This window comes from Neolamprologus brichardi, chromosome 7 (genome assembly GCF_056152115.1).
Source record: "Neolamprologus brichardi isolate AB-2024 chromosome 7, ASM5615211v1, whole genome shotgun sequence".
Lineage (NCBI taxonomy): Eukaryota > Metazoa > Chordata > Actinopteri > Cichliformes > Cichlidae > Neolamprologus > Neolamprologus brichardi.
This window is the reverse complement of record NC_142110.1, coordinates 66,470,084-66,494,905: the sequence shown is the minus strand read 5'-3', so window position 1 is coordinate 66,494,905 and position 24,822 is coordinate 66,470,084. Positions and strand designations below refer to the sequence as shown.

The 24,822-nt window shown below is 42.3% G+C and overlaps 1 protein-coding gene across 1 annotated transcript in view; it reads left to right on the top strand.

The window, feature by feature from the left end:
• The window catches only part of zfpm1 (zinc finger protein, FOG family member 1), a 123,845-nt gene that overhangs the window by 47,447 nt on the left and 51,576 nt on the right, over positions 1 to 24,822 (top strand). Inside the window, exons 2-3 of the mRNA XM_087844181.1 lie at positions 5,440 to 5,586; positions 13,008 to 13,145. Of these exons, the coding sequence (XP_087700307.1) occupies positions 5,440 to 5,586; positions 13,008 to 13,145 (285 nt within the window). The remainder of the gene's footprint in view (positions 1 to 5,439; positions 5,587 to 13,007; positions 13,146 to 24,822) is intronic.

The window sequence follows — 24,822 nt, the reverse complement described above, 5'->3', positions numbered from 1 at the left end:
AGCTCTGATGCTAAAAGCTGAGCTGATTTTTATTGACGCTGAACTGAAACGGCGGCCTGCGCGGACACTTCCTCCCGCGGCGCGAGCACCGATGGCGGGGACGGTGGCCTTGGAGGAGCGATAAGAGCCCACGCAGCGTCGAGGAGAGTGTTTAAAGTGCAAAGTTGATTAAAAGTATTTCCTCTGTGGTGGGTAATTCTCTGCTCTGATCAATAAGTGGCTCCTCTCCAGTGCGCGACTCTGTGTCAGGTACCTCAGGTTCTCCCTCTCTCTCTGAAGAGGCAGCTCACACATCCTCCTCTCCTTCCCATTCTCTCCTCCTTTTCTTTCTCTAAATATCCTCTTTTAATGTTTCTCTTCACAAGTCTGTGATTTTGTGATACAAGCGCGCCTCTCTCCCTCTCCTTCTCTTGCTTTCAGCTCTAATGTATTTTTTGTGCGGCGGGTTATTAGCGTGAGAGCGGCGAGGCTTTCGTCTGTTTAATCAGCTTGTTGAGCATGCAGGTTTGATGTGTGTTGTCTCTGTGTTTAATCAGCGAGCTGCTCGCTGCAGGTTTGATGTGGACGGAGAGTTAATAAAGCAGTATCTTCGGCGCCTTCATCAGCTGCAGCACTTTGTTCTGCCTCTCCTCGCGCCTCCGAGACAGACAGCCGCGGTCTCCGTGAGGGAGCTTAAGTAGTCCCGTAGCGCCGCGTCAGTGCCGGTCCCATCTCGACGGGCGATTGGATCGCTCCTCTGTCAAATTGGGGTTGTTGCTGTAATTCGGGACCTTTGCAGTGCCGTCCCAATGTGAAGTTTGGTTCATCTTTTGAAATATGTCCAAACAAAAAAATTCTCACAGTAGAAAAGCAGAAGTTTGTGGTCGAACCTGAACGATTTCTCTTTATAGAGTGCTGTTAATCATTTATTGCATAAATACCTGCGAGTGCTGAGTGAAATGTGACCATAGCATCTAGCAAAACTATTTATCAGCTTGTCAGTTATCATGTGATCAGATAGTCCCTAATCTAATCTCTGACTTTTTTTTTTTTACTTTTTGTTAAGACTCAGACACCAAGGCACCGAGAGGTTAGTCAGAGTCTGCTCATAGTTTCATTTTTGTGAATATACATATTCCTAGAAATAATTAGCTAATTTCTATGGTTCTGTTCAAACAGTACGCTGTAAATAAGTCCCAGTTTTTTGTCTCTTACCTGCACAAATCATAGTTTGACTGCTGATAGATTTGTCGATGCAAAGTTTGATGACATCCTTTGGAATTCAAATACTGATAATGTATTAATAGTAAAGTTTTATTATTATTTCCAGTATTTCTGTGATAACATTGTTACCATGTGTTTGACCATGACAATCATTAACAATCTGATATCATGCCAGCTGCAGTCACTCAGTTTTAGTCTCTGTTCAGAAAAATGCTGAAAAATGGGACTCCTTGTGTTGATGCTATACCATACCACCTTTATTTATAAAGCATTTTAACATAAAACCAGAGTTTACAAAGTGCTGTACATGCTAATAGCATAAGTAAAGAAAATTAAAATGAGATAAGATAAGATAAAATAAATAACTAAAAAACTAAAATAAATTGAAACATGTTAAAACAAATTGAGTCAACCCCTCTAATCAATGCCAAAGGCTTCAGCGAATAAATATGTTTTAAGACTTTTAAATTCAGAAAGAGAAGAAGCCTGCCTAACATGCAAGGGTAGATCATTCCACAACTTTGGAGCAACTACAGCAAAAGCACGATCACCTTTAAATTTAAACTTAGTTTTCGGTACCTTAAGGAGCTGCTGATTGGCGGACCTAAGGGAACGGGCAGGTGTATATGGTTGTAGTAGCTCCGAGAGGTAGGGGGGGGGCAGGCCATTAAGAGGTTTAAAAGCAAATAAGAGAATTTTAAAAACAATCCTAAAATGTACAGGTAGCCAGTGGAGTGAAATTAAAATTGGGGTAATGTGCTCAGACTCATTCATTCATTTCAAAAAGTGCAGTGAAAACGCACCAGACAAATTGGTGGAACTGAACGGGCCAATCACAATACTTTTATGCTGCAACCATCCCACACTGTAAAAAAAATCTGTAAAAATACAGTATAATTTACTGTTTAAACGTGAAGGAATACATAGAAATGTACGTTTAAGGATATAAAGAACTATATTTAATGAGTTACAGTGAAAAGAAGTGCTTGGAAATAGTAATGTAAACAGAAATTAAAATTTTTCTATTAACGGAAAATATCAGGTAATGATACAGAAAATAGACTGTGAATAAACTGAATTTTCCGTTTCATAGCTGAAGGAAATATCCGTAAATAGTACAGAGAGTATGCTGTAAATCTACAGAATTTTCCGTTTTATCATTTACAGTAAAGTCTGTCAGACTAACGTAAAAAAAACAGAAAATTACCAGGACATTTTCCGTTTTTCTACGGAATATTTTTTTACAGTGCACATTTCTAGTGACGTGCATGTCAGTTTACGCCATAGATCACGGTGTAGGGTTTACAAAGGTTTTAATAATAATAATAATGTGTATGTGTTAGTCCCCATAGGGAAATTGCTCCTCTGCATTTAACCCATTCACCCAGTGAAGCAGTGGGCAGCCACCAATGCAGCGCCCGGGGAGCAGTGTGTAGGGACGGTACCTTGCTCAGGGGTACCTCAGGGTAACCGCTCAGTGGAGTCGAACCCCCGACCTTCCGATCATGGGGCAACCACTCTACCTGCTGAGCTGCCCTTTGCAGGTGTAATGTAGCGAGGCATAGAGGGAGGTTAGCTTGAGCTGGCTGGCTCTTCAGTGGTTTCTATGAACGCCTCTGACCTCGGTTGCACTCGTGGTTTCATTCATTTCTGCCTGCTCCGTACACAACTGCTGGAAGTTTTAGAAACAAGGGTATTCATCAGTCAAGTGTTGAACCAAAACTCATAACACTGATCATTTAATCCAGAGCTGTTGGGGTTTGTCAGGTGTACGAGGAACAACTTCCAGTCAGACACACACTGAGGAATTCATCAAAAAACTTCTGTTCCACAAAACGGTCTTTCAACATTTCGGGGAAAGTTTCGAGTTTTACTGGCCTCAAGTTTAAAAATGTGAACAAATGCAAGCTTCAGGCTTTTTTTTCCTCTTTTTTTTTGGTCCTTCTTTAGCTCACAGCCCAGAAAAACGATGTGGCGCTGCTGGATAAGTCTCAGCTTAATTGATGTCTCTCCTACAGAGATACACATTTGGGTTATGTCTTTTTATTATTTCTTCATCTCGCCAACGAGTTCAGTCCAATTTTCTTGGATATCACGCCGTAACAATTAAAGGCTTTAACTTTAAAACTGGCAAATGAAGTAGAACGTGGCGCACTTATCACAAGACGCCCCGCTATCCTTTCTGCCAACTATCCGAGACAGGAAGAGAAGGGGAAAGGGAGAATATTTCTCCTTGGATAAAAGCGGGGAGAAAGTGGAGCTGAAACTTTTTCCGCACCATTTGATGTCTGAAAGCAGTGATGCAGCGATTGATTCATTAAACCGGAGCCGTAATGAGGAAAGAAATCATAATTCAAACTTACATTTTAAACAGGAAATATAATTGGAATTTTATACAGAGGAGTCCCTTTGTACAATTATGATTAAAGGAAAATTAATTGTATGAAAATGTCCTTATAGATACTGAAAATTAGATCTAGCAAAGCTCCAGCGACACGGACCTAATTCTAAAAATATTGTGTACAGGATCGATCATTTTTTTCCCCCCTTGTCTTTCTCCTCTTTTTTTTTTATAAAACATTTTTTATGAAGGTCCAAATCTAGCTGTGTTAATTTTATCTGAAATTAGAGTGAACCATGCAGGCGTGGAAGTTGAAATTAGCCTAAAGATGTTTCATTTACAAAGACAGAAACACTTTGTCAGCCGGCGATTGTTTCCCAGCATTATCTCTGCCTGCTTTTAATTGCTTTGGTGAGTGAAATTAACAGAATTAGAAAAATTGCCTCTCCCTTTTTCTACAAGCTTCTTTATTCACGGGTATTGTTGTGTGCTTTGTATAGATTATAGACTCCTTTTGTTACAGTATTGTAAATATATACGCCCCCAGTCACGGCTTTAGCTCCGAAACAATCCCTCTTGCTCGTTCGACACAACCTAATGAAAATTAATTTACAACCTGTCTGGATTGAGGGAGAAATGAAAGCGGGGGGAAAAAAAATCCTGGATTTTTTCTCTTGGTATTAATGTCAGGCTGATTTAGTTATTCCAAACCAATGTGCCCACCCTCCTTGACTTTCCAGGACATCGTCGTGTTTTCTCCCCTGGCGTTCGGCGGCATCTTAACCATTTCTGCCTCACTCTGCCGCTCGTAATCCTCTTAAAAGAAACGCTCGCCCCCGGTTAATAATTCAGTCGTGGCTACCTCTCGGGGACTTAGAACGAAGCGTGTCATCGGATGCAGACGAGCATTTCTGACGCTCACGGTTGAATGTGAGCATATTTCAGGGTTTGGAGCTCTTAACGTGCCGTTCAATCGTTCATCTTATAGTCAGAATATTATTAATGAAGCAATTTTAAAAAAAAGTCACATTAAATCCATATTAACTCACTTCATTTTTTGGATGTAATCTTCAAACGGGCTAAAATAGATCAAAAGTACTGTATAATTACTGTGGTCAGCAGGGATTATGAAACTGTAATTGATACAGATCAGCCCTGCACTAATCACTCTTTTAGCTGCAATTTTAGGTATACTGTAATTTGGCTTTAAGGTCCCCCTTGGCTTCTTGGCTATTAATCTTCTGGATTAGACCGTTCAGCGTGTCCAATTCTTGAAACCGTTTTTCAATGAGTCCAGTAAGTGGGGCTGGGGGGGCATATCTCTGTGTTTAGGGTATTTTCTTCCTTCCTGTCTACATACATCCGAACAACCATACGGAGCCTGTTAAACATCATTTTAATTTCCACTTCTCCTGCAACTCTCGAGGCCCTCGGGAAGACGATAAAGCCTCGGGGGGTGTTATTGTGTGACTGCAGACACATCTCCTGAGTGGTGTATTTTACAGACACACTTCAGGGCTTCTGTCACGCTTTGGCCAGCGAGGTAGGGGGTCACAGATCCAGTCTGAAGGAGTTCCACTGAAAAATCGACCCATTTTGTTCTGCCGAGTAAGAAAAGCGTTCCTGGAAATAATTTTTGTCTATTCCGCTCATGTCCAGTACCATATTTAGCACTGAGTAACTCGTCTGTCTGATACTGATTGCTTTAGCTCCTCCCCCTTTAATGTGGCACTGTTTAAGTCTTTTAATTGGCTGCAGAGCTCAGCGCCAGTTAATTAGTTTCTATTACTTTTATTCCTCTTATTTGAGGCCAACCAGCATATTTAAGCAGATGTTGTAGATTATACTCGATGGACACATTCAGTTGTTGATTAGCCCTCTCCTCTTCCCCACAGGTTCTCTTGGGGATCTCGATGGCGGCGAGGAAAACACACCGGACAACCTGAGCCTATCGGGAGAGGAGGGCGGAGCCTCCGACCCAGACGATTCTGCAGAAGGCGACAGCTCCAGTCCGCCTCCGTACACACCATTGTACAACGAAGGTGAGAAGAAGAGCGAAACATTGAGCTCTAACGAGGATAGTAGTACAGACGTTGGTTTAGTGTGGTAACCATGCGCTTTTCAGTTGGTTTTTTTCTTTTTTGCAAGGTCTAATTTCCAGTTTTCCTTCATTTAAAATGTGAAAAAGAAAAACGAGCAGCAGCAATTAGTCTGAAACGTTTGATTTTTAAGTGATCTCTCTTTAAAACCAGCAGATGTTCATGCCCGGTGAAACAAAGAGCTCGGGACAAGTGACAAACTAGCATCGCTGCAAATGCAGCTAAGCCATTAGGACAGTTAATGTGTTACAAAAGTCTGTTTCACGACAGGTAACCTACAAATGAATTATATTTGGAGAGCCATGCAGAGCTGCAGGCTGTGGTTCACGTGGACTTGTTGTACGTGCATGAAGATGGCGTTCTCAGCACTGACTCACACGCATCTGTTGTTGCTGCAGGTTGTTCAAATGATGGAGTAATTCTATCTTTTTTCAGTATAACATTAAAAAAAGCTGCTGAATCCTAATTTTCATTTGATACATTGTATTAAAGAGATATTAACTTAAGATCTACTTTCTATATTTTGATTCTAACCACATGTCTGTACCATAAATATGTGTGTAGCTTTAAAAACGGACTGAAGATTCAGAGTTCCCTTAGTTAGCCTTTCAAAGACCTTCATGCATTAACACAGGGGAGTCCCTGATCCTGCTCATTCTACTTTACGGCGCAGAGACGTGGACGATGCTCAAACACGACCTGAGCAAGCTCGAAGTTTTCCAAAAGCGTTGCCTTAGATGCATTCTCGGCGTTTCCCTTCGCGACCGTCATTCGAATGACACCATCCTCACCAGCTGCGGCAGCCAACCGACGATCGGCGACCTAATTCCGTTGATTTGGCCACATTTGTCGAATGGACCCGAGCCGCTACCCCCATGGCCTACTCTGGTTGACCCGCCCCACCGATTGGAGGGTGCATCGAAATGCACCAAAGAAGACATGGATGAAACAAATCCAGGATGATTTGAAGGCCCTTCGACTTGACCTCGAGCAGGCAAGAACCATCGCCTTCGATCGAAACGCGTGGAAGATAATCGTTGGTCAAGCAAGAGAACCTGCGGCACCTACAGCAGCGTACTGGTTGGCGGCAGACCACCGCCACTGGTCGCCCACTAAGGACAAGAACAAGAACACAGGGGAGTCAGCATCGGCCTGGCAAAGAGTCCAATAGGTAGTACTGCCCTGGACCTGACTGCAAAATGTAGAAGTGTATTATTCAAGAGATTTGTCTGTCGTACACACACAGGGTTTTTCCACAGATGCTACAAAGATAATCTGCTGTAGAACTTTCACTTTCTGCCAGCAGATCAGCTCTGCACACAAACACGTCATCGGCCTTAGCAAAGGTTGCAAAAAAATCTGTTCTCACTCATTTTTTAAAATATTTCTATCACATTTTGCACAATATCAGCGGCACACTTACAACATCCGTCAACAGCGAGCTCCTCTTGAAGTAAAATAATCCAGATATGCAGTTTACTGGCAGTTATTAGTGGTTATTAGCAGATTAATCTCTTCATCAAGCCGTTCTTTAATCGACTGACGTGTACCTGTTATCTGTCTGCAGACGTCACCCAGAGACAATGCAAAAACTCTGCGGCACCATTTGGAGGTTGCAGCTTTCCACACACGTGTCACTCTTTTATCTCTAATATGGATAACAGATAAAAAAGAAGAAGAAGAAGAATTCTGTTGGCTTCAGTGAGTCCGCCCCTGTCGTGCACCTCTTATCCCGAGCCTACCCCCCCGCCCCCGCCGTGTGATAGCAGAGTTTTTCAGTCATATTCTTTTGACTTATTCGAGATTTCACCAGCTGTGTTTTTTTAATCTCAAAAATTCCTGCTCTTGTGAAATTTTGGGGGCTGCGAGTGATAAGCGTCTGCTGGTTGGCTCGGTTTGATAAACCCATGGAAATTCTGTCAGGTGCTAATCGAGACGAGATTAGAGATTAGCTCCAAGACTGTGTGCGCGCGTGTGTGTGTGTGTGTGTTTGAGTTGAGGGGTGGGTTATGTGTGTAATAGATTGTATAATACGAAGATGAGGGAAGTCAGGCATACGGCACATGTGAGGAAGTTTCTGTCCATGGCAACCTTGCTTTGTGTACTTGTTTCTCTGTGTTTTTTACGTGTTTTTTAACCCCTGCGTGCACACACACACACACACACCTTCCCTCTCCATCACACTGTTGATTTACTCCCCTCTCTCTTCTCTGGGGTTCCTCAGTTGCCCAGCGCTGCCATTATCAGTTCTCTGTAAATCAGCCATGTTTGACGAACCTGCTCTTTCAACCTGGGATCAATACCAGGTCGTTATCTGGCCAGCGCTGGCTAATAAAGGCAGGGCCTCTTATCCACCATCTGGAAGAGAGCGAGAGAGAGAGAAAGACACACACACAGACACACACACACTGGCGATAACCGCCCTGATAACTTTAGCAAGAAAAACACATTCTAGCAGTAACAGGACCGAGCACTCTGTCTTTTCAACCTGACAGCCAGAGCCAGTAATATTAATGCTGATACAAAGGAGCGCTGCACACAGACACACACTTGAGCATCTGTTTGGTACATTTCTCTCAGTTGTGGTGATTTTTTTCTCCCTTTCCCTCCTCTCTCTTCTCAGAATTGCTCTACAGTTGCAGCGACCCACAGAAACGAGCAAAGTTCCTTTTTTCATAACAAGGCAATCATTTTTATACATCACAGGAAGCCCGATAACATCCACTTCTGGGCTGATAAGGAAGTAATGTTACCTCCTTTTGACCTCTAATTGTCATGCCCTCATTTGAGCCAATCAGAAGGATTTTTGTAAACTGTTTTTTTTTCCTTCTCTTCTTTTCATCAGAATCTGATTAGCGCCGATAGATAAAAGTGTGTGTGATGCATAAACCGACGTAACGGAGGCGGCGTTCTCCTCTGGTTTCATTTCGAGGAACGGCTCGGGGCGTTTACAAAAACTAACTTTCAAAGGATTGAAAATATTTTAACCATAAAGATAAAGTTGATCGATGCGTGTCAAACAGACAGAAAGGAAACAAGCATGTGATTGTCACTTTTTGTGTTTTCATGCACTTCCTCCTTTCCTTTCTTGTTTTATTTTGAAGGGAAGTTCTGCACTTCCTGCTGTTGTCTTTTTTCTCCTTCTTTCTCACCTGTTTGTATTTATTGTTTTTTTTTCATCACGCTTGTATTTCTGCTTCCGTTTGAAGCAGCTTTGGGAGTTTTTCTGGATTACTGAGTTTTTAGCAGCGTTTCTGTTTTGACACACAATGAGGATGTGCTGCTTCCCAGCTTTACCTCCCTGTGGATGGATGGACGTGGATAGGGCTGGGCGATATGACCTAAAATTCATATCTCGATATTTTTTAGCTGGGTGGCGATATAAGATATATATCTCGATATTGTTTTAAAGCCGTAAGTTAAGAACAAAAAGAGAGTTCTTTTTGTGTCCCAGATGTCACACAGGCATTTTTATTTACATACAGCATAGATTTACATGAAGAAATTACTCAAAAAGAAATTATCAGCATTTATTAAATAATTATGCTCCATAAATAAAAGAAAACAATGTTGTTTTTGTGCATAACAAAAAGCTCATAATTGTGCAGTCAAAATGTAAACTAACAGACGCTGAGCATAATAACAAAGACAGATTTCACAGCTGCTCTGTTCCCAACTTCTACTGCCTGACTAACAGCCTTGAGTTTGAAATCCTCTTTATGGCCCTTATACACACACAATACGGTAATATTACGTTGAAGCACAGTACGTATCACTCCGCGAGGCTCCAGACTACGGTAGCCGTAATGCTCCGACAATCCATCTAGCGCTGCAGCTCCGTAGCTTAGCAAAGTCGTACTAAAACATTTTTTGACAGATTGCTGAGCGCCGTGTACCACATAAAATCGGTTCGCGGTCAGTAAGCACAACCAGAATTCATACATAAGGAGCGCTGTCAACTTTTGAGAAAATGAAGGGATTTTAGGCCGTGCAGCCCCTGTGGGCTGCATGTCGTTAGCATGGTTAGCTCGTTAGCGCGGTTAGCTCGCTAACACGTTGACGCCGTCCAGCCCCACAACTCACTAACGGAGATTTGCCGTGTCCATCTTGTCGCTGCCTGCAGGTGAAGCGATGGGGGAGGAGGGGGAGTTGTGTTCAGTGAAGGAGAGGCGAGGCCGAGTAACGTTGCGCAGAGACAAAAGTGGACGAAAGAGAGGCAAACTTGTGGCTCCACAAGTATAATTATAACGTAACATGGACTATATCGATATAAAGGATATTGTCACATCTTATATCTCGTATGAAAATATATCGATATTTTTTAAAAACTCGATATATCGCCCAGCCCTAGACGTGGATGACTACAGTGTTTAGTTGAAAAGACATGAGAGGACCGCTGATAGCACTTAGCTTTTAACATACTGCTTCATGCACTGTGCTTCCACTCCAGGACTTTTATCTATTTATTTTTAATGTCTCATAAACATTTGAATTGATTTAAAATGTTCTGAAAGACAAATTTAGTCTAGATTACTTCTGATTGGATCACGTCCAAACTCCTCCCACCTTTCTACACAACGTGTCTCTCCAGAATATTTTCATCTTTCATCATATTTTCATTCACATTAGTTTTTATTTAGTTATTGTCTTGTTGTTGTTGAGGGGGAAAACAAGTCGCTGACAAAAATGATGACAAAGAGTTTTGATCAAAGATATCGACACTGTTTTGAAGGATTGAGAAAATTAAATCTAAGCTCGAGGAACAACAACACACTTTCAAGAGTAGCCCACGTTACCATCTGCGGTGCATGTCTTTGACACTGCCCCCTGGTGTGGACCGTTTTTTATTCTTTTAGCTGCAACCTCAATGCTGTCTGTAGGAGATTAGCTTCAGTGTAATTCAAGCATGTGTAAATAAGTTGCTCTTTATGTGGGAACTTCCTATTTTTGTCTCTGTACGTGCATTATTGATCGTCTTCGGAGGAGTGCTGGCGTGCAGCAGCTCTTTGGACGGACGGCTGCAGCTGCTGCTTTCTCAGGACGCTTTCATTCCTTCCACCAACACGGAGACTGTCTGAGTGCATAAGTTGGACCTTAAACACGAGGGGAGGATGTGTCAATAAACAGGCGACACCATTATAATTATGGCTGAGACAGAGAAGACTGTAGAAGTTAGGAGGCGAGGGATTGTTGGGTGACTTTGCCCTGCAGGTGTGACAGAGGAAGTTCAGCTTATCAGATTGATGGAGACTGTCTCGCTGTTGGGGGGGAGAGAGGTGGGAGGGGAGGTAGGAGGGAGGGGAGAGAGGGGGGGGGTTGGCAGAAAAGTGTCTGTCGACTCCTCCTGATACCTGCCTCCCTGTCTGAGATGATATGGGAGATAATATTGATAATATTAAACGCAATAACTGTGTCTCCAGCTCCCCTCCCTCGCTTCAGCCCCTGCAGGATAAAATCAATGTGCCATTCAATGTGATTTATAGCTGAAAATAATGGCACTGTTTAGGCGGGGGTGTGAGTGGGGGAGGGGGACGCGGCGTGTGTGTGCGTGTGTGTGTGTACAGTATGTCTTGGCTGAGTGTTTGCGTGTGGATATGGTTGAAAGGTGGACGTGACGTGAAACTGGATGTGCATCCTGTGCGTGTGTGTGTGTGTGGATTTATTTGACGGTGCACATCCACCCAGCCTCTCAACTGTGTTACATTAATAACGGCGGCGTGTGAGGGCATCACGTGGTCACGAGGCGTTTATGGCTGGTATCGATCGGGCGCTATCGCTGTTTATCGGAGCGGGAATGCAAGGGTAAACACGGCCTTTGTGCAGACAGCTGAGGCGTTATCGGGGTGGAGGGTGAAGACGGGGCGGGATTTGGGGAAGGGGAAAGAGATAGGAAAGGAGAGGAGAGAATGAGGAAGGAGGAAAAGGAGCCGTGAGGACGACGATTCAAAACGCGCAGTCGCGGGGAAGCTTCGTTAAAGCTTTGTGCTGTTCCAGTTAATTCACACTGGGAGAAGTTGAAGTAAAGCAAAAGCAGAACTTGGGAGGATTTTGTGTTTGTTCACCAAAGCTAATCAGAAAATGTCTCCCCCGTCCCTGCTTATGGTTTGTAAATTCATGCACACGCAGAATAAAATACATTTTTAAAATTGTAAAGGTAGCGTTCAAAATACTCTACGTTTATTTCAGCATTAAAAATAGAAGACTAGTAAAGTAAGAGCCACTTGGCGAGGGGTGTTCCAGTACCCACTTGTTTAGTCATACAGAAACCAGACCAGTAAGAAAAAACCCAGAGTGGGGGGTTTGCCACAAGCAGGATTACTCAGTGGGCTCGGTCACTTTGGAACTATTATCAAACCAATTTCCCTGAACATGCGTTAATAAATGGAAATAATCTATGACTAATCGATGCATAATCTCTTCGTGAGAATATTTTAGTTTTACAAATTCAGAATCATTCGTTTCTTTCGTGTTCTAGAAAGATCGGCCAGCTTCAATCACTTTGCACATCATCACGAATGAACGGGGCTCTCTCGAACAGGTGCTTTGTAATGAATTTAAACTGAGCTGAATATTGAGATGTTTGCGATCTGGTTCCATGCAGTCAGCTTTTGAGTCACTCTAACCCTTGGCCTGATGATGGTGTAAGAGCAGAGAGCAAGAAGAGAAAGATCTTCAGGTCAGATAGTCTGAAGAGCTGTGATGTAACTATTAATCTAATCTAACTAATCACGAGTCCCGTTAAGAAGAAGGGACCGAGCGGCCCGATGAACTGCCCGATACTGGCTGCACAGGCAAAGTTCAGGGTTCACATATCTCTGGATAAACACACACACACATGCAGATACTCGTATTGAAGCATGCACACACACACCACCTGCAGAAGCGCACATCTTTGATCAGTGAGCAGGAGGCTGTGTAATCAGCTTGATCAATGGCAGGGATATCAGCAGTGATTACAGGAACACAGCCAGCCTCAGTCTCTGCTGAGGGTGACAGGCCTGCGGGAGGAGATGGAAAGATAGAGGAGGAAAAGAGGAGCACATAAGACGGAGACCCACCTACATTCAGCGAAAGAGAAGCGGAGGGAAGGGTGGATGAGGAGGAAATGGAAAAGCTGCCGGGAGAAGATTTGGGAGAGCGAGAAAAGTAGCAGCGATGAAGGTGAAGATGTTGAGTCTTTGATTCTCCTGAGTTGTAATGAAAATCAAAGGGTCCATCTCTGCATGGCGAGGGGTTGTGTTACACGGCGAGGGAGGCCTTTGATCAGCAGACGGGAACAACGGCTTCCAGACATACGTACACACACACACGGGTTTCAATCAGGGTGTTTGTTTTAATCGCTAGTCTTTCTGTTGTGCGTCTAGAGCCCAGGACGCAGGACTCGGGAGGAGGCCCGGATGATAAAGACGTGGAAGGGGAGGAGCCTGCGTCGACGCACAGCGGAGCAGAGGAGGAAGAGGAAAGGGAGGAAGAGCAGGAGGTTTTACATTGGAGGGGTCCAGGTCAGTACACTTGCAAGATTTCCATCACTGAGTTGCAACAGAGCTGTGAACTCTTGGTCTGACTGTTGTTTTTCTTCAGTTAGATAAACATCGGAGGTTTCAACCAATCAGATCACTCAAAAAAATCTTATTTGCTTTAGAAATGACAGTAACTTTCACAGTTATTCTTCGCTTTCAAATTCAGTCGTGCTAATGTGCAATAAATTAAACGAGCCTTTTTCACAGAAAGCGTTTTGATATGTGACAGGATTCGGTGGCGCACAGCAATGGCTGCTGTTTCCTACGATGACAGTAACATGATGAATCATTAATTCAATTTGGAGGAAAACCCACCTGACACCAGAGACCGGCCAGTGCTAACAAAGCTTTATGGGGAGAAAAATAAACCAGTATAATCGACATATTCCTCAGAGCTCAGCTGGTAATCAGCTGGCCTGTTATCGCAGTAATGTTAGCTGATTCCCCCAACTGTCCTTTACATATTAAACACAATAAAGAAGGTTAGCATATGTGTGAGTCCATTTTACTCACACTAGTACTGTCATTCTGTCTGTCACGAGTGTGTGTGTGTGTGTTAATATACAGCAAAACTTTCCCAATGAGTAGTAAGTTCTCTGAAACCACAGTTGGACCGATACCAACATCGCACGGGGCGATCGTGGCTCAAGAGTTGGGAGTTCACCTTGTAATAGGAAGGTTGCCGGTTCGAGCCCCGGCTTGGACAGTCTCGGTTGTTGTGTCCTTGGGCAAGACACTTCACCCGTTGCCTACTGGTGGTGGTCAGAGGGCCCGGTGGCGCCTCTGTCAGTGCGCCCCAGGGTGGCTGTGGCTACAATGTAGCTACCATCACCAGTGTGTGAATGTGTGGATGACTGGATGTGTAAAGCGCTTTGGGGTCCTCAGGGACTAGAAAAAGCGCTATATAAATACATTTACTATTTACCATCTGTAATCCTGCTGAGTTACAGCTGACTAACACGGACCTTAAAGACATTTCAGAAACAGGAACAATTCTTTGTTTCAAAATAACACATAGAAAGATCAGAACAGGCCAACAGCGACCGGAGGTGTCAGTCTCACACCTACAGATACTGTAAATGTGTGTCTGTAGTAGGGATGGGTATCATTTAGGTTTTATCCGATACCGGTGCCAAACCGGTACTTTTGAAACGGTGCCGGTGCTTAAAGAATGGAGAACACAAACTTGTCCTAAAACCTCTCATGTTCAGCTGTTTTTTTGTAAAAAGATAACAATGTTAGCCTTTTCTGCAGCTATGGGGCATATATGGTATCACTCTTGGCTGGAAGCAGCTTAATCAATGGAAAAAACACAAACTTTGTCCAAAAACCTCTCATGTTTAGCTGTTTTCCACTTTTTCTTTGGTCATTTTAGCCTTTTTGGCCTGGGTGAAGAGAGTATCTGCCATCAAACAAGAAGACAGCCGCATGTAACTATGATGATGTTTGCTAGTTCACCTTACATGCATTAATGTAATAACGTGGTTAGCCTACTCAACGTAAATTACACACGAACAACATTAAGCTACTCACGCAGAGAAGAACGGCTGCTGCTGCATCATCATCCTCATCATTTCTGCTACACTGGCAGGGCTAGGGGCCAGGACTCTCCTCTTCGGGTTCTTGGGGGATGTTGCTAACTCCGGGTCGATAACAGGCACCACACCCGCAGTAGATGTGCACGGTGTGAGGTCTCGCAGCAAGCTATCAAATACGGCGCATTTCTCGGCTTTAAAAAGAACGCTATGCGTCGCCAGGTGTTTCATCAGATTTGAGGTGTTACCTCCTTTGACAGTATCACAGTATCAGCTTAAAGCACTTGTTGCAGGCTGCCGAGTTTGCATCTTTTGCTGTGAAGTACAGCCAGACTTTGACCGCTTCGCCTTGGGCATTTTTAATCTGTAGCTCTGCTCTAAAAGAACATACGTACCTGGACCCACCTACTATCCTCGGAAACGTAAAATGATTGGCTAGAATCTAAAGCGTATCATTCCATACCAGTTGGTGGCGGTAATGCACCTTTCAGTTGTTTGCCAACCGCCAATACAAATGTAAGGAAGAAGAAAGTATCACAGCTCAGGAAAAAAAGCACCGAAATAAAGCACCAAAATGTGCGCTGCTTTTTGGTCTGGTTACTACCGTTTATGTCAGAACCGGTGCCACCGGTAGCCATCCCTAGTCTGTAGTTGTTTTTAGTTGGTTCAAAATTAGTCTGGGGTGTTTTTTATTCCATCGATTGACAGCAACATTACGTCTGCGACGCTAAAGTGAGGAAATCCGAAGTTGTTGTGGACTTTTTTAAAAAGCTGCGACACCACAAGCGTCCCCGTTTGTCAGTGCTGGTAAGGTTAGACAGATGAAGTGATCGTCGCTGCAGAAACAGTTTCATAGAGATCAAAATGAATGTAATTCGATGGCTTTCTAATAGGGCAGGGCACATAGAGGTGTGGTCGTTTCTGCCTGTTGGTAGGTGGACAACATGATGATGTCATAATATCTGATTCAGGGCCTAAGCTGTACCTGTGAGCCCAGTTTGGCTGCTGCTGATGGTGCAGGAGGAGTTTGTGGGCAGATATTATAATAAGATATTACAGCGTGGTGCAAAAACACTCTGGTTTGGTCTTTATGGACATTTCAGCTGTGCAGTTGGTGAATTCTTTTCTTTTCTAAAGCTTAAAGTTGGCTTTAAAAGCACGGCTGCTTTGATTAGCCAGTCCCAGTGACCTCCAACGTCATACTGAGAAACTCCAACCAACTAACCATCATTTGAGCTCTTCACGTGTTCACGAGTGGATCGGCCAAACTCTGCGTTCAGACGTTCTTTAGTCACTTGTCGCAAGGCTCTTTCAGGGTCCATTGTGTTGTTCTGCAGGGGAGATGTGGATGTGACAGGCCGGGGGAAAATTTATTCAAGTCGTAACAAAAACACACACACACGGCTAAGAGAAGATAACAAGTAAATCGCCATAATTTTATTATTTATTTCCCCTCTTATCGAGGTTTGTTTGGTTATTTATTTCTCTCTGTCCGTTGTCTTCAATGAGTTAAACAATGCAAGGAGATTACCACACTATCTCGCATTATTTCCTTTTCAAGCTGCACACGTTTTATGTACGTTTGTGCATGTAGTGCCGAGTGTGTGTTTACGGGTGTGTTTGTGCGTGCGTTTTAATTCCTCTGCTGGGGGAAGAGAGGATGTGTTCATTATCGTCCTGTCCCAGCCTCGTCCCTTTAACAGTAATTGGAGCGATATTAATTGCAGCGTGGTGGCTGGTTGATGGTAGCGCCATGATGCTGCACTGATACGGCCCTTCTTTCTTTCTTTCTTCTTTTTTTTTCTCTCTTCCTCTCCTCCTCACAAACTAACTGCCGGGTGAGTAAGACGGGGGAGGGAGGGGGTGAGGAGGAGGGGTTGGGTGAGAGAGTAAGGGAGAGAGATAGCCCCTCTATCAGCTCCGGAGCAGGCGCTGTCTTTATCAGGAGCACGATTGGCAAAAAGGAAACTTTGACCGGTCTGAATTTTTCTCTTATCGTCAAGCCCCCCTCCCCTCCCCCTTCCTCCTCCTCCTCCTCCTCTCCACCTCCCCTTCCTCCCTCCCTCCATCCATCCACCTTCCCTTCCTAGGGTCTCTCCATCACCACTAGTCCCTCCCTCCTCTCCATTCTCCACCTCCTGGGGAGCGTGCATCTCTCACTCTGTTCCCTCCATCTTTTCATTGTTTCTTCTTCTTCTTTGTCTTGCATGTCACGGCCGGACCGGAGTCGCCGTCAAGCGCTGCTCCCGTTCGTATGAAACATTCGCCATGTTCTGTCCGGGTTCAGGCATTCCACTTGTTCCTCCCAGTTTTACCTTTTAGACATTCCTGAAACCAGAAGCTTTTAATCGGACACTTTAGCTGCTTTAGGCCGTTGGTCCAGTTGTGTCGCTGAGCATAAGATTATTTCTACATAAAATGGGTATTTATGAAGTTTTAAATTGGCTCATGTCATAATGCAAATAAAAAATGAGTCACTTTTGCATATATGAGGTATTTGGCAAAGACGTTTGGTTTGCAGCGCTGTGATGATTCTTCAGCAGAGCTGTGAAGTCTTTAAACCTTCTCTCTGTGGATAAAAACACCTGTTAGCATTGAGTAACATGCTATCTTACACTTTACACTTTGGGAACTTACAAACTTGTAACCATTTTCTTACTTTTCTAAAAGTTCATCTAGAAACAATCAACAGCATCAATCAGTCGTTGGCGTTCTGAAGGCAGAGCTAAGAAATGTGTGATTGTTACTCGGAAATTTAGGCAGTTGTTTTTATCACGCCTAATCTCCAAATCATTTGTGAAACTGGATTATCGACTGTTTTGTAAAACATATTGTGCCAAACACTCCTTTTACACTAGAGGTGTGGGAATCACCATACATCCCACGATACGATATCATCACAATACTTAACGCACGATACGATATTATTGCAATTTTTAAAAATATTTTGTGATATTCAGATTCTGTACATAAAGGTAAACTTTATCAATGTTCATTTTATCTAATATCAAAGTCTCACACTCAGTCTTTCTCTCATTTCAGTTTTATTGTTGACAAACTGAACGGTTTGTATTACAGTCTAGTCCAACTTAACTGAATCAACCATCTGGTACAATTATAGCTATTCTGAACTATGCAGTTTATGAAAACTATGCAGCCCCTTCAGCAACTGAAGAATTTGAAAGTAAATTAAAACAAAATATAATTTTACATTAAATAAAAAAGTTTTAAACTTAATTAAAATAAAACATGTCTTAAATTAAAATAAGTAAACTGTCATGTTTATTGCTGCCAAAAACAAGTTAAACACATTTGGACAGTGAAGGAATGTCAGGATTCTTGCTCAGAAAAAGGATCAACATGCTCTGAAGTCAGAGCAAAAATTTGTAACAAAATATCGATTTCTGCTGTCCCTGTATCGATACATTATTAGCAAACAAAATATCATGATGCTACACAGTATCCATTTTTTCCTCCACCCCTATTTTACACATCAAATCAGATTACAGGACCTGGAAAAAGGGCTGTACCCTTTAAAACAGACACACACACACTTTGACATAATGCTTTTCCCTTACCCTAACCATCAGAGATGAATGCCTAAACCTAACCATAACCTAATTGTAACCCTGACACTAAACCACATTTTGTGGAGACTGGGATTTTGCCCCCATAAGGGCTGTCGGTCCCCACAAGCATAGTAAACTTCCAATTTTTGGTCTCCACAAAGATATGTGAACATTTGTCCTTCCTGTCAGCTGACCTCTGACCCCTTCCAGTTTTTTTTATGTCCTTTTTTGTCCCACAACATTGTGATCCTGCTCTTATCTCAGCTCAGAGTGGGCCCCGTCCTTATAGCTCCACCTACAGCGCCCTGCACATACGCCGCAGAAATCCATAACAGTAAGTTATATATCAGTGCCAGTCTGTTATGCAGTCTTGTGTTTAATTTCATTGAATATTAATCTGCTAATTATATTTGGAAGCTAAAAAAAGATGAATTCTTCTTGTCTGAAATACAGTAATTCCTAGATATGAAAATTTTAATTTCCCTTTTCGCACACATTCTGTGAACTAAACCTTGGGATAATAATCTCTTAATTTATTCAAACATTTTATTCAAATCAGTCTTTGTTGCGGTCATTACTATTGTTCCCACAGACCGATATTAACATACAAAACAGAGAAAACAACAACAGAAGATTTCCATTCATCCTCCGTGCCTGCTTAGAGATAATACAGTTCATTACTGGACACAACATTTTTCACTCCACATATTTGACACAGTCTTCTCGGTGTGTAATGACTTGTTTATATGTCAATCTGAATAAATTCCTTAGTCATAGATGATAGTCGAGCCGCTTCTTTTTGTGTTTCGCTCTTTTCATTTTTAGCTGTTTTTGCCAACAGCGGCTATCAAACCGTTGGCTTTGTGGCTTCTATTGATATGGGAAAAAAAATTAAAGAGATGATAACTGGGAATGGATTAGAGGCTTCAGCAATTTGCCATTTCTTTTCGTCTTAAAACAATCAAGATGATGTCTCTGTGCGTGCGTGTGTGTGTGTGTGTCCTCAACCATTTTGATGAGGGTGGTGGTGGCATGGTGTCTAGGAGAAGTCTAGGTGGGAGCTGCTTCCTATCAGGGATGGTATGATATGCTAAAGCCGCCTTTTTAATCTACAGTGTGTCCATACTGCATGATATGCAAAATAAATTATGAAGAGAAGAAAAAAACTATCATTTGAGTGACCTTGCAGGCTGGAGGGTTTGATATTTTCTCCCTCACTGCTTAAAATTCTTGATATGCAAATGGATGTCACAGTAATCCCTTGTCATTTGCTGGCTGGCTGGTGTTCCCCACACATTCCCACTCGCCATGCTGTATATAAACCCATTGTCACTGGGCAAGGGGAGCATATTGCAAAAGTTTGATGTGTTATATATGATGGATGATGGACGAAATAACTGAAATGAACTTTAAACGTCTTTCCTGTCATAGAAACATCATGCCAGGACCCTCTGTGTACCCGCTGGTGCCCAATAAACCGAGTGACTGTGAGCTGAGAGTCTAAAGTTAATTAACAAATCAATTATTGAGAGAAAACTCATTTCAGCTATTGTGAAAGTCAACTCATTGTTTAGTTGAGTTTATTAAAAAAAACACCTAACTGGCTAAATGGCAGAGTAATAAATTAGAAAATACATTTTTGTACCTTGAAGCGTTTTCTCCCTACGGTCAGGTTGCCATCGGTCTACAGCTGCAGCAAACAATCAGCTCATTGCTTTGATTGTTTTCTGAATTAAATGTTTCATCTGTAAAAGGCCAGAAAATGTGAGTCATAGTTTAACAAGGCTCCCAAATACTTGGAAATGTAAGAAAATTACAACTCGGCGTGTGATGAAGTTAATACCTAACCCTGCCCCCAACCACAAAGGTTCACTGTCACTTAAGACAAGGGCTGCCACGATTACTCGACTAGTCACGATTACGTCGACTATCAAAATCGTCGACGACTGATTTAATAGTCGACGCGTCGTTTGAAGCTTTGTAAGATCACAAAAGACGCAGGAATAAGTAGTAGGATTTAAGAGTGTAATAACGGACTGAAACAGAAGATGGCAGCACTGCATGTACAAGGATGCCAGCTGCAGTTAAACCTCAAAGAAGAAGAAGAAGCAGCGCAGCCCAGCTCAGTTTCCAACAATGGCGGCAGCTAGTTAGTTTTAATATTACTCTTATTATTCTTTCTGGGTCACAAAATAAACGTTTAACATATTTTCAGGCGAGAATGTAGCTGTGTAAACCTCAAATATCTGCTCAGTTTATCAAGACACCACATATTTTCAAAAGCACTCCAACGTTTTCGGAGACGTCTGTTACCCACTAGCTCGATAGCTAGCTGGCGGCTAGGCTAACTAGAGCCGTGAGAACACCGGACTCCCGGCAAATCGTTTTCAAACCCACCGCCGTCTTTCGCTACTCAGGTTCAACATATATAAGTCACTTAGATAACTTAAAAATGTTATTGTTTGGCTTTTTTTTAGTATTTTATTTGTTCCTGAGTAAATCTGTTTGGCTGAGATTAAAGTTATAGTTTTTACACAGCTGAATAAAAGTCAAGCAGACAGCTGATTATCAGAAGTGTGAGATGCTGGAGAATATACTCCGGTGTCCTGTTATATTTTAGATAGCAAGGAGTTTATTAAACTTCACCGAAACAATCTGCAAATTTCATTAAAATGTAATAAACTATCATCTTGTCTTTATTTTTAGTTAGCACATACCTTAAACACTTAAAGCTGTAAGCTAATGATAGTTATATAAGAGCAGATGCTGCTGGTGCAATAAGCTGTACGTTTTAGTCCAATGGATGATGATCTGATTAGTCGACTAATCGCAAAAATAATCGGTGACTAGTCGACTATCAAAATAATCATTTGTGGCAGCCCTACTTAAGACGGCTTTATGTTTTTGGGCTTTACACTGTCCCACCCCGTTCATGTGAGCACAGTAGCTCGGGAATGTCTCTGATTATTTTTTCTCCTAAATGTGTTCACTTAGGCTCAAGGATGAAGTGATTAGATCTGGTGCTTAAAGGTCACTTTGACTGTAACTCCTTAAAAAAGACGTACCTTGAATCGTGTGCATTTACACCTAAAAGGTCTAAAAAGTTAACAGGATCCAGTAATGACATTTTATATCCAATGATATAACAAAGCAGAGCAAGACAGGATGCAAAATATAACTTTTACGTACAGTAAAGTACTGGTAGCTACATTTGCCAGCGTGCACTGTTATAGTGTACCTGCAAAAAGCTGCAACAGCAGCTTCTGCAGTAAGAAATGTTGAATTACTCGTCGTAAAGAGAAGATAAACCCTGCCAGGTGTTTGGTTAGCATTATTCTGCTACTCCTACTTTAATCTCCTGTTGATTACTGTAGATTTATACCATAAAACCACCTTTCCTTATGCGGGTTTCACCATGAAGGTAGTTCACTTTTCTTCATCTTCACCTCCAGCCAAAATTAAAATGTTTCCTCATCCAATCAACGCTCCAAGACTGGATGGTTGTGACGAGTCGGTGACTCTTAGTGAAGTAGCAGCCCCACTCTCACTGATGAATGTGCCATAGATTAAAAATGGACTGTGTTTTAATATCAGGGGAAAAAACCGGCCCTTGTACAGAGACCTCTGGGACGGATAATTGACCTCCACAGTGAGGTCTTGTAAATAAAAGCAGTTATTTACTTAAGTTTCATCAAATTCTAAGCTTTTCAGTTCAGTTTGAAAAGCGTGTAGCAAATTGCATTTTCTGCGTTGCTTCCGAGCCTCTTAAAGTTTGCAGCACAGATTATAAAGAAGGTCCCCTCACCCTCTGACATCTCGTCTACTCCAGAGGCCCAGAGAAGCCAGCTGAGCGAGGCGAGTGCTTTCCTGCTTGCCCAGCACTCCTCGGTCCTTATCCTTCTCTGCAGAGTTATGTAAATTACCTCCAATAAAGCATTATAATGGCAGGCGTAATAATGGTTATTATTATTTACCAGGCACCGTGTGTGGCTGCATGCGTGTGTCTGTGCGTGTAGTGTGGATGGGTGTTGGGTTATCAAGCAGTAGTTAATTATAATGGAGCATGAAGTCGCACTATATGCATATTATCACTGCTGAGAGTCTAATTTATTTGGGCTGAGAAACGGGAGATGTTGGTGGTGTCACATTTGCATACTGAGCATGGCAGCACCCCCACCCCCACAGGCCCACCCCTCCCTGAAAATCACCGCAGCACAAGGTGCTCCCTCATCACTTTGTCCACATGTGATAAGACCTTTGTTTCTCAGTTTGATCCATCTAGTCATGGATGGCTGAATGCAGCAACTGCAGGATAAGATGTTTGTGTAAAAGCTTCCACTTTTCTGCTCTGCTACAGGTTCGCCCGTCTCTTCGCGGAGCTATTTATACAAATCCTGGACCTCAGAGGCTGATATCTATAGACTGTCATCAGGAATGCGGTGCAGCAGCCTGCAGTGTTCAGTCCACGTTATTATTTCAGAATCAAAATCACCAGAAATACATAAATCAATGATTTAATAATTCATTCTTCATGCACAAAATCTTGTTGAAACTGAATTTAGACATGAATTAAATGAATGAATTTGCTTATGCATGTATTTATCTTCATACTTGCACTTCAGATATTGTGTACTAATATTTATTCATCTAGTTTGTCTGCATTGTTCTCCTTCTGCCATATGCAGAGAAATATGTATACAGCAATAAATACAATGTAAGGCAAGTGCAAAGAAATAATATATAACTGAATATATAATTAAATAAATACATCTGGTAACCAGTACATTAATAATTTAAATGGAAACCTATCCTGAGCTTCTGTCACAATTAAATGATATTTCACACACGTCACATTTAAAACCCGTTTATCAAATCAAATCACTTTTATTGTCACATCACATGTGCAGGTACACTGGTACAGTACATGCGAGTGAAATTCTTGTGTGCGAGCTTCACTAGCAACAGAGTTGTGCAAAAATACAATAACATAAAACAAGCAACATATAAGAATGGCTAAATCTGAGACTAATAAATGTATGTACAATATATAATAGTGTATAGTGTATACTAAATATGTTTTTCTACGTGTGTGTGTATACATATTTTACAAATTAAATAGAGTAAGCAATAAAATATATAATATACAGAGGTTTATAGTTGGATATTGTGCAAAACAGTGGCATTAATGTACAGTGTGGAGTGCATAATGTTGAAGTTTCAGTAGTGGAGGTGAGGTGTCTATGAAGTGTTCAGCAGTCTGATGGCCTGGTGGAAAATGGTGATCAGAGTAGAAACACCACAAAAACAAAACGCACAGCTGATTGCCCACAGCTTACATTCCTGTTTTTACAGTAGCTGCACCGTAAAATAACACCGGCACATGTAGCTGCCAGCACTTTACTGTAATTTAACAGGGAAACTTGCTCCAGTGTGCAGCTTAAGTCATTAACAGAATTTCAGAATTGCCTCAACCAAGCAGCGAAGTTGCAGTTCATATCTCGTCTCGTCTTGTCTTCCAGCTGTATTTTTTTAATCCCTTTTCGGTGCATTTAAAGGAACGTGAAATGATTCGAGTTCAAATTATTTTGAATTTATTTTCAGGAGTTTCCTTATCAAATATCTGTGCAGGTAAAACTTTGATTCTAAGACACTCCTCACATTTTGGTACAGTGTGTTTTGCTGCACACGCTCTATGTTCGGGCTTAAATGTGTGAATGTGTGCATTTCCCTGTGTGCTATCTGTTATCTGGTCAACCAGGAGCATAGACGGTTAACTCCCAGTGTCAAAGACGAGATATCATCTCCATCGTCGAGGTTAAAAGGGGTTGAAGGGTTAGAATAGGCTCAAGAAAGAAGGAAATAGGGCGGCGTGGAGAAAGGAAAGAATTAATATGGGGACAGGTGAGAAGAAAGAGAGGGAGGGAGGTTTAAGACGGAGCGGGTTAGAATATAGAAGTACATTATTCAGTTTAGAGTGCAGAGATAACTAATGAAGGGTGAAAGAGGGGTTAAGGATCAATGAGAGCGAGAGATGGGGGGGGTGAGAGATTTTAAGAGGTAAAATTCAGATAGTGAAATTAGAATTGAGGAACAGGAAAGCGAGTGAGGTTAAGAGATAGAGGGATGACAGAGAGATAATATGACAGTCAGCCAATCCTGTTGGCTCTGGGTTAAAATACAGTTTGTAGCCATGCTAGAGGCTTGGCTTTAGGGATGACGGTGTCTGCCTGTGGTGGAGTAAGTCTGCCATTTTGAAATATCTCAACAGCTGTTTGATGGGTCGCTAATTTATTCATGCCCTCCGACTCTAGCTTCCCTCGAGCTCCAAGAAGAGTCAGACTTGTCGGCGTTGTGGCTACATATCCTGCGCATATTTAACATGGCCAGCTCTTCGATTTATGGCTGTGAAAAACACAAACACAAACCATCTGCTGATCGAACCCTCTGTTTGCAAGAGGCAGCCAATCAGAAGAAAGCTGGCTAAAAGGAAGCATGGCCTTAAAGGGGGTGGAGCTAAAACAGCTTGCATGAACTCAGGAGCTTCACCGAGATCCA